The sequence below is a fragment of the Megascapheus bottae genome, chromosome 22, assembly GCF_031878675.1.
Source record: "Megascapheus bottae isolate mThoBot1 chromosome 22, mThoBot2.hap1, whole genome shotgun sequence".
NCBI classification, from domain to species: domain Eukaryota; kingdom Metazoa; phylum Chordata; class Mammalia; order Rodentia; family Geomyidae; genus Megascapheus; species Megascapheus bottae.
In genome coordinates this window covers 3,174,867-3,185,966 of record NC_143530.1, presented here as the reverse complement: position 1 = coordinate 3,185,966, position 11,100 = coordinate 3,174,867, and the positions used below count along the sequence as shown (strand labels likewise).

The 11,100-nt window shown below is 43.9% G+C and overlaps 1 protein-coding gene across 1 annotated transcript in view; it reads right to left on the bottom strand.

The window, feature by feature from the left end:
• Positions 1-5,074: 5,074 nt before the first annotated feature.
• Pkhd1 (PKHD1 ciliary IPT domain containing fibrocystin/polyductin) overlaps positions 5,075-11,100 on the bottom strand; it is a 262,115-nt gene continuing 256,089 nt past the window's right edge. The window contains exon 69 of the mRNA XM_090356513.1: positions 5,075-5,542. Coding sequence (XP_090212639.1) covers positions 5,118-5,542 — 425 coding nt within the window. The 3' untranslated portion in view covers positions 5,075-5,117. The remainder of the gene's footprint in view (positions 5,543-11,100) is intronic.

Below are 11,100 nucleotides of genomic sequence, written 5' to 3'. Positions count from 1 at the left end.
AATACACCAAGCTTAGTGCCCTAGAAACAACAATGTGATGTCATTTCAAGTTTTCAAAAAATGTTTAAAGCAACAATACAAGGAAAAGGCATAACCAAGCACTTGTGACTGCACGTTAAGGGGTTGTTTTACTTCAGAGTATCACAAAATGCCGTAGCTTAGGTGGTGGGGGGAAAAAAAAACATTCCTTTCTCACCATTCTGGAGGTCTCAGACCAGGAACCAGCAGACTCAGCTCTTATTTTCTTCCTGCTTTTTTTCTCCACTATGCCCTTGTAAGGGGCACAGACTAGGAGAAGAGAGGGGAAAGTAATGAAGAGGAGGGAGAGGGAGGGAGACGGGAAGAGAGGGAGACAGAGAGGAAGAAAGGAAGGAGGGAAGGAGAAAGAGAAGCTCAAGTCCCTTCCTACTTTCTAAGACCTGGTCCTCATGACCTAAGCTAATGCTCTTCTAAAGGCCAACACCTGAATATCTTCCCCCGAGAACCTAAGAGTTTCCACCTGCAAGCAGCAAGGAAGCACAAGCTATCCGTTGATGGCTGAGGACAGCTTGGAAGCCGGGATGATATTCCTGCGTTTGGCGGGCTAGCCGAGACCATGAATGTGGGAAAAGAGACCAGCCAAGGCCGGGATCTTACCCTATGGCTTAGTGAGAAGACATATGCAGAGATATGTGAGGAAGCCCAGGAGAAAAGAAAAGGCCAAGAGAGCAGAGTGGATTCTGTGGAAGAGAGGTAAAGGCTGGGTTTGGTGCTCCTGAGTGGTGACGCAAGGGACAGAACTGGCAATGGAGCCTGCTGCTGATGCCTTGAGAGACATCTCTGCCCTGTTATACAGCAGAATGCACACTGCCATGCTTGTGGATGAAATATGAGCCAAGGAGAAAGAAAACCAGTGAACCAGGGGTTTACAAGCAGTTGTTGGTTATTTTTTTCTGGGATAGAAACAGCATAATGGGAGGAAGACTTGAAGGGTCCTGCAGAATCAAACCATATTTATTTTTGCTTTTTTCTTTAAGATGGGATCTGTTTTTTTTTCCCAGTCCTGGTCTTGAACTCAGGGCCTGAGCACGGTCCTTGGGCTTTCTCAAAGCTAGAGCTCTACTACTTGAACCACAGCACCATTTCTGGCTTTTTTCTATGTGTGTGGTACAGAGGAATCGAACCCGGGTCTTCGTGCATGCTAGGCAGGCACTCTACCACTAGGCCAAACTCCCGGCCAAGGTGGGATATACTGAACTATGTTGGACAGTCACAATGAGAACTGAGTGGGTAGTGAGAGAATTGTGTTGTTGGAAATAGAAATGACCATTGGGACAGATTCGATGGCCTAGAATAGCATGAAAGTTTATTTGTGGGGAGCAAGATCTCATCGTGCTATAGTTATATTTCTAGCCCAAATGCTTTGTGTTCCTGTAGTTGTCAGAGCTCTACTTAAGCCCTTAGGACGGCACAGCCATGTAGAATTTAAGAACATCTCAGGCCATTTATTTTTGAAGCCATGCCTGTTATTGGCAAGCAGGGGCCCACAGCCCCATGACCTGGGAGCTTCCTTTCTCCACAGCCTCTTTGTAAATGGGCCGTGATAGCTGTGTGCAAGAGTCTGCCATTGTTTCTCAGTGCTAGAGCACCTGGAACTGGGCTAGAACGAGTCCCTGTGGGTCTGTACTGAACACCTCAGTGGCATGCAGGCCTAGGCCATGCCATCCGGTGCCCGTTACCCCCGTGCTGCCAGTACATCCCGAAATCACCCCTGACCTACAATTAGGGTTTGTTTACGTGGTGATGGGAACTCGCCTCTTCTGCACCCGGCTGGAGAGGTGCTCAGGCAACAGCTATCTACATTTTCTTTCCTCACCGGCCCATCCACAGAGGGAGTCCTGACACGGCACCATCGAACCTGTAGAGAAAGCATTGGGAGATCCAGTCTGAGCACTTTCCCTCATCTTCATCCTTGTTCTTCCTTGGCCTTCTGGTGAATTCATCTTCCTTGCACCATGAGACATCCCTTCCTAGTCCTGTTTGTGTATCTTACGTGTTCTTTTTGGGAACAAAGAACATCTCTTTGTTTCTTCCTCTCTCTTTCTTTCTCTCTCATCTGAAAAGATTGCCCACTGCTCTGTGCTCATAACTCAGAGAAAATGTTTTTTAATTTAGTGGAGATACAAGTTTACCAAAGTCTGGAAATACAAAAGATATCCAATACAAAGTGTTAATCAATCCATTTTCCAAGCTCAGTTCTATACAGGTAACTCTTGCAAACAATCGTCTTGACTCTCTGCACAATTCATCTCTGCATAAATAAACCACAGATAAAATCCCAGGACACATGCTGTTCTTGCAATTTGTTTCATTTTTTTCAGTGTAACCATACACCTGGAATAATTTTCTACATCGGTTCTTAGATGTATCACAAAGGTTAGAAATTTGAAAGGGGAATCAGACCCAGTCCAAACATTGTTTTTGTTTTTTTTTTCAATTTGCCATTGACCATAGCAGTTTTGGCCACAGATTATATCATTTTCTACAAAGAAAAGAATGAACATTTCCTGTTTTCAAAAGAAAATTGACTCTCTTCCCTTGTTATGACTGCTAACTTGGAAATAAAAGACAGAGGCATAATAATAAATGAGATCACTCTGGGCTGAAATAAGAGATAATATGGCAAAAGATATATTGAATTCCCGTAAATTTTAGAAATTCATCCTCTGCCTGAAAACAAACCATCTTTGAACAACCTCTTCTTTTCTTGCATTGTCCCAAGCAAAGACAGACCAAGTTAGTTAGCTATTTTAAAAACTTAATGATATCAAAGGCTAAATGATATTTGTAAACATTCAAATCACTGGGTCTTATCTCTCACAACTTATTTAACAAGATGCACAATATTTTATTCATTTTCAAAATTTACATTCTGGAAATGTGACTTGCCTCTCAAATACATGTGTACTTGGTCACAGTGCCATAATGTGGGTTGAAATTGTCTTATATTCAGTAGTGTTTAATTTCTTCTGCTTATGGCTTTTTAAAAATTGATGCTAAACACATTTCAAATTCTGGAAGCAAAAGATGGAATAAATGCATGAATTTAAAATGACACAATTAATTAAACTCCTTCACTATTATGACATATCCAGTTTCATAGAAGGTGGGTTGAATAATATTTGCATGTGATTTCCATTCTATTTCTCCATACTCATTTTCACATGTAGTTGGCAAGCATCTCAATGTATAACAATTACATATAGTTGCAATTAGGCTGCTAGAAGTAATTGTTCAGCTAAGTAATCGTTGAAATGGATGAGCCTGGAGAAAACTTGAGCAGGTATTGGTTCCCTGGGCAGACCTGGGCAGATGCCTTGCAGATGCACCTCTATCAGATAAGTTTCTGGAACCTTCCCTGGACACAATCCCAAAAACATAGAAAGAGGGCCCAAACCACCCTGGCCTCCCTCTCCATTTTGATACCCAGAAATATTTGTAAACATTTGTATCTTTATTTAATTGACAAATAAGACTCCTTTAAGTTTATCACACAGGACACGATATTTTGAAATATGTATGTATGAAGTATAATGTGGCCATCAAGCTAATTAACATATGCATCATTCCACGCACTACTGGCTTTTGTTTGTTTGGGTTGGGGGTGGGGAGGGCACTTAGAAACTCCTTAGAGTGTCAGTCTCTTCAGTCTCTTGGGAAGAGAGAGATCGTCATATGGAGAAAATCGAGAATGGGTAGCCAAGAGACTGAAATAGCGTCTTTCCATCTTCATGTTAGGTAGAGTGAGACTCACTCTTCAACCCAGATTCTGTGGGTGATGGCTCTCTGCCAGGATGGGTTCTAACTTCAAGACTTCACTAATTTAAAACTCAGCAACAGAGGAAGGTGTTTCCTCCCTTTTCCCAAACTAATGACTAAACCATCCTGTAGCCTTTCAGACATCCAGAAATGCAGACTTACGTAGGGGTAAATCTGAGAACCATTTTTTTTTCTGGAAAATCCTCTATTGTCTTTGAGAACAAAGTGTTCTAGGTATCAAGCCAAGGGGACAGTGAAAGTGCTTGCAGTAGTCTGTAGTTTGAGTGGGAAATCCCTGTGTAAATGTATGAATGAGGTGAAATCCCCTTCATCTCCTTCCTGCATGGATCGGCAGCATCAGTAGCATTCATCTCCTCGTCACCTCTCCTATCCCACTCTCAGTCTGCGGAGGGAGGAGCCAGGACCCATCATTCCTTTCTCTTTTTGAGCACTCTGCACAGTTCTACAGGGAAGGAGTAGCAGATGATCTCCCTGGCCACACCATTACCTTTCTGCTCCCAGTACAGTTTTCCCCTAGTTGTACTTTTGACCCAGTTACTAAGGGAAAGAACAACTGGAAATACAATTGTGGCTTATGAACAACTATTCCTCCCTTAGCAGTCTTTTTCCATCTTTGTCTTTAATGAGAATCAAGTGTGGCTCAGGAGAAGGCTCCACATCCCTCCACAGGACGGAGCCGAGGCGCTGCCCCGTGGTATTCAATTCCTCTGGTGAGCCTCGGTGTCCCAGGACGAGGGCGGTGGGGAAACAGGGAAAGCGTTCTTGCTGAACGTGCAGGCCACGTACAAAAGGAAAAGGGTTTCAGAGCCCATTTGCCAGGCTTTCCATGGGCTCCATCTCCTCTCTCTGTCTCTGTCTGTCTGTCTGTCTTGTCTCTGTCTGTCTGTCTGTCTGTCTCTCTTTCTCTCTCTCTCTCTGTCTCTCTGCCCCTCTCTGTGTCTCTGTCTCTGTCTGTGTCTCTGCCTGTCTGTCTGTCTCTGTCTGTCTGTCTCTGCCTGTCTGTCTGTCTCTGTCTGTCTGTCTCTGTCTGTGTCTCTGTGTCTGTCTCTCTCTGTCTGTCTCTCTGTCTGTCTCTCTGTCTCTGTCTCTCTCTCTCCCTCTCTGCCTTTCTCTGTGTCTGTCTCTGTCTCTCTGTCTCTGTCTCTGTCTCTGTGTCTCTGTCTGTCCGTCTCTGTCTCTCTCTCTGTGTCTCTGTGTCTCTGTCTCTCTGTCTCTCTCTCTCTCTCTCTCACACACACACACATACACACACACACACACACACACACACACACACACACACACACACACACACACACTCACACTTCCAGTCTACAGGCATTTGTTGGTAGGACTTCCATCTTTCCCCTGGGGCGGGAGGGGGCTGCTTCCCGTCCTCCACGCGCCTCCTTCACGGTTCTCCACGCAGGCCCGGCCTCCTCGCTGCTCTGCTGGACTGGACACAGGGGCTCCTCCAGCACCCTGCCCCAGGGCTCACAGCTGCTCCGGGACGCCTCCCCGCCCCAGTCCGGGTCCCCAGGCTGGGGCCTGCCCTGCCTGGGATCTGGACACCTGAGCAGCAGCTGACCCGGGCCGGCCAGCTGGAGTGGGGGCAGCTGCTCCGGCTCCTCCTTCCAGTCCCCCGGCGGCCCCCCGGGAGTCCCACGATGGCCCACCTTCCTCCTGGACACGCCCTGCAGGGCCTGGGGCTCCCTGGGGCCCAGCACGGCCTTCCTCCTCAGACCTGGGGAGAGAGGAGGTGGAGGGGAGCTCTGAAGTGGCCTGCAGACCTCAAACCTTCCCCTGGCCAACACCCCGACACCGCCCCCGGCCCCAGCCCAGTCCCTCCATCATCCACTAACCCAGTCACTCAGACCCCAGCCCACAGCCCAGTCCCTCCATCATCCACTAACCCAGCCACTCAGACCCCCAGCCCCCGGCCCAGTCCCTCCATCATCCACTAACCCAGTCACTCAGACCCCAGCCCACAGCCCAGTCCCTCCATCATCCACTAACCCAGCCACTCAGACCCCAGCCCCCGGCCCAGTCCCTCCATCATCCACTAACCCAGCCACTCAGACCCCAGCCCACAGCCCAGTCCCTCCATCATCCACTAACCCAGTCCTCAAAGCCGGGTACCTGCCTCTCCATTTCCAAACATCTCTGGCAATGCTTTGCCTAAAATAAAGTATTGTCTCCCATATGCAATTTGTGATTAATACTGACCACCCAAAATTGTTTGATCATAAGACCCTTTAGAAAAATACCCACCCCTGTATTAAGAAATAGCAATGATAAAAAAAAAACCTGTCTCTGTCCAAAAAGAAACTACTCTTCACCTGACTTGAGCAATTGTAACCCCCCCATACATCACATCACCTTAATAATAACAATTAAAGTGTTTTCACAAGTCTTTTCCCATATTTTGGCTTTGGGGAGGAAGTTACAAGATGAATGGCTTCGACTGCATCAGACATGAATGTATGCAGAGATAACAGAAATACACAAATAAGCATTTATCTATATGAATGTGTTCATGTGTGGAGATGCATTGGACTAGAGCGATACAATTAGGATTCCTGTTCTCTTTTCCCTGTTGTGACTTCCACTTTGTCACTTAGAATCTATGGTTTCTTGTACAATTGTATAATATTCTCAGGTGTTACTTAATTTGCAAAAATGTGACTCATTTTAATCATATTGTGTTACTTATTGTTTGGTTGCCTGGATATTGCATTTGTATTTCATTTTCCTGTTAGAATTGAAAATAAACTGAGGAATGCACAATACTGGTAAACTTAGACTCTTGGCACTTTTGTCCTCACATTCTTTGGTGATTACATTATATATAATGTGACATTTTACATATAATGGGATCATACGTGTTAACTAGCCTCTCAGTGGGGGATGTGCATATAAGTAAAAGGAAATAGACTTTTGCTGATCCAGTAGTCAGACTTACAGTTGTTTATATTGTAAAATATGTAAATATGATTCCCCAAAGCTACATAGCATAGACTTAGACTCAAAGGCACATGTTAAATCTCTTGCTTGGTCTTTTCCTGGCTGAATAAATGTGTAAATTACACCTAAACACACTGTTCCTCCATGTCCCCTTGTGTAATAATGTAAAAAAAATCTCCTTCACAAGTCATTTTGGAGGGTAAATAAGCTGAAGAAGCAGGCCAAGGACCGCCCAGAACCTGCAACACGGAGAAGACAATCACAACAATGCATGATACCTGCATCCGTCATATTATGAATGCTTATGACATAGCCACACCTGCCATGCACACACTCAACTCAACGCTTAAATTTCACTCTCATCACAGTCAAAGGCTAGAATTTATTGCCACTGTCCTTGCTTTATTAATGGACAAATAAACTTAAAGCTGAACATACTGGCACTAGCCTGTAGTTTCAGCTACAGGAGACTGAGTTGGGAGACTGAATTCAAGAGTTTGTGGCTAGCCTGAGCAGCAACTGAAACCCAATCCTAAAAATTAAAAATGAAGATGTATGTACCCTAGTTTAATCAAACTCAGTCAAACTTAACCCCATGCATGAATCACTCAACATGATTATTAAACTATGCATAGATGCATATATATCATACTCATCCCTAAGGAAGAATTTAAGTATGTTATTTGCAGGGAAATGGATGGATTTGGGAGGCAAATCATGTTGAGTGTGGTAACGACTCAGAAAGAAAGACAAAGGATAGGTTTTTCCACATCCGGATATATAGAAACATGTATATAAACACGTGCATGCCTAGATGATCCAGCTGGCTGAAGTATTTAATGAGGGTCGACCCAGGAATGAGATCCCATGGCATAACCCTCTGAACAATGAACAGGCAGCTTAGCAAAATCAACACAAGGCAACTGAAATGGGTCTTGACTAGAGAGGTGGGCACGAATGGACAGGGTAGACAAATCGGCAGAGTTCAAGCCCAGTTCTAGCACCAGAAAAAGAGGAAAAGGTTCAAATCTGTGCTCAGCATTTGGGAGGAAAGTGACATAGCGTCACAATTTCCTACCTGGATTCCGCCTCGTTCTGTGCACTTCAGGTGGGAATGTAATAATGGCCTATCAATGTATGTGCACTGCTTTGAAATCAAAGCATTGATGAACCAGCCATGTCATTGAGAATGTACACCATATACGAGTTCATATTCGGACAAAACCATGCTGTTCCTGTCTCCTCTCTCTCGTTTTCCACAGTTCTCTGGCCTGGCATTTACCCACCACAACCACCTTCCTGTAGGAGGACTCTCTGGCTTAGAGCTAAAAGAACTTTCCAGTTAGCCTAGTTTTCCTGTAGGATGGGCAATTCCCTGCAGAAGTGTTCCTTGACAGCTCAGTGACATTGATTTATGCCTGGATATTTCTTGAATGGAGTTTCTCACTTGGTCTGAGCATCGACTTTGTCATTGGCCCTCTAGTCCTGAGTGACAGCCTTGTCCTCCTCTCAGGACTCAGAATGCCTTCAGGAAAGGGACTGTGTCCTCTTCGTTCTGCCCAGTTCTGTCCCCAGAACTTCACTTGGTACCATCTCCCTAATAACTACTCTCACCAGGGAGAAAAGGCACAGGCTATCAGGACCAACCCTCAACTGTCAGATAGAAGCAAACTTTAAAAAAGCCAAAAACAAAGGGGGGCTTTGAATTTTAGTCTCCTGGTAAAACCGACAGCATTTCACATAAGAGGGCAGAAACTGTCCAATTCACCATTTGCAACTCACTGCAGATACAGATGTCCAGTTTGGGAGAGGCCTTCACTGGAACGCTGCCTCTGCTCACAAGGGACAAGCAGAAGCCTCGTGCTCTTCCAAAGACTCCTGCCGAAATATTTTTAAGCCACCCATCAATTATGTACACAGCATCTCTGGTCAGCCACATGCATGACAGATTCCCAAGCTAAAATGAAAAGTCCCTGTGCCAAGGTGGCCAGGGAGTCTGGTGGCCCCGTGGAGGGGCTATAGATAGGGCTAAGTCAGCACATAGGACGCCTCAGTGCCAACATCAGAAGGAGATGGTGCCTTTGATCTCAGACCTCCACAGGAAGCTTAGATCTCAGACAAATTAAATAAAAAATGAATTTATAGCAGATACCCATCCTAAGGCGTTCAGCGGAGCATTTGAGTTTGTGGAAAGGCAGGAGATTTTTGTACCACATCAGAATTCACCTCTTCTATCTCAGCTCCTTCTTGTTGAGTCCCAGATAAAGGGATCCTCCATCTTCCCACCACCGGCTCACCAGGCATCATAGACTTGGTCCCACTGATGGGTCTCAGTTTCAGCAAGAATGGGATAAAGTACAGAGATCAGACTCCCTCTTGACCCAGAGGAGGACAACGTGTGCGTGGTCCTCGTCGAGGCTCCCATCCTCAGCTGTCACTTTTCAGGTCTCCATAAATCCTTCCGTGTCTCAGAACGTTCAGAAACAGCAGATCCATGCCAATTTTAATGACCATACTCGTCATTTTAGCACTTGTCAATTTGTTAATAAGGGTATTTGTTAATCTGATAGTTGTTAAAAATTAGACTAGGATAAAAGAGAAGAAAATCTTTTTCTTTGCTTTGTTTTTGTTTTGGGGGGCTTGAGCCCTGGGCCTAGGCACTGTCCCTGAACTTTTATGCTCCAGACTAGCACTATATTATTTGAGCTACAGATCCACTCCTGGCTTTTTTTGGTGGTGAATTGGAGATAAAAGTCTCACTGACTTTCCCTCACAAAGCTGGCTTCAAATGGCAATCCTCAGATTTCAGCCTCCTGACTATTTACAGGCGTGAACCACCAGTGCCTGGTCAGAAAATCTTATTTTTGTTCTTTCATCTCGTGTCGTAAATGATCTACAATTTATTGTGGGTTTTTATTTTTTCATATATTTTTATTGCAATTAATAGAAGGGTTACATTATATTCACCAGATAGAAGGTGCATTACTTCACACACATTGATACCCTTTCTCATGACATGGTCCCCATTTCCCTCCCACCCTCCCCCTGCTTATGTTGATTTCTCCCCTTCCCTATCCAATTTCAAATAACCAATTAAGCACATATAAAATGTATCAGAAAACAAGCTGGAAATGGTAACAATATGAGATAATCTAGGGATGGCAAAAGAGATGAGAGATAATATAGTACATTAAGGACAACAGTCACTCATTATATGGCTTTTGTTTCCTTATCCTGGAGTTCCTTACATTTAGTGTTGTACTATTTGGCCTAATGTCTCTAGATTTTGTTCTATTGTAAATCTCTGCTAGGAGAGCCTGAGATTTCTACTGATTATGCCAAATGAGGGAGACCACAGAGCCTATGTTCCTTTGAGTCTGGCTTACTTCACTTAATATGATTGTTTCTAAGTCTTTCCATTTCCTTACAAATGGGGCGATGTCATTCTTTCTGACAGCAGCACAGAATCCCACTGTGTATAAATACCACATCTTGTTGATCCACTCATCAACTGAGGGACATCTGGGTTGGTTCCATATCTTTGCTATGGTGAATAATGCTGCAATGAACATCATTGTGCGAGTGGATTTAGTATGTCCTTGTTTCTGGACGATTGGGTAAATGCTTCACTAACCATACAATGGACAAAGGCCTCATATCTAAAATATATCAACAGCTCAAAAAATTGAATCACTCCAAAACTAATCTCCAAAGAAACAACCATCCCATTAAAAAATGGGCCAAAGACTTAAAGAGAGTCTTCTCTGAAGAAGAAACAAAAATGGCCTATAGACACATGAAGAAATGTTCAACATCTCTGGTCATAAAAGAAATGCAAATCAAAACAACTCTAAGATTCCACCTCACTCCAGTTAGAATGGCCAGGATCAAGAAATCTAATAACAACAGATGCTGGAGGGGATGTGGCCAGGAGGGATCCCTACTACACTGCTGGTGGGAGTGCAAACTCGTTCAACCACTATGGAAAGCAGTATGGCAGTGCCTCAAAAGACTGTACATAGAACGAACTCCTCTATGACCCAGCAATTCCACTTATTGTGGGTTTTTATTTGTGAACTTTATAGATATGTTTTAGTCAACCTAATTTAGTTCATTTATGCACCTGGAATTTATTCATGAATGTTCTAAATATTCACATGCACTAGCTAAATATGTGATATTTCTTCTAATAAGTACAATTACAAATATATAATCTAATCACATATTATATATATAGTTTTCATTAGTGTGCCCATATGTTCTATTATTCTATATATTCTAAAGAATAGTGACATAAATATTATCAGTCTACTAGAGCTACATTTTCCTATTACCATA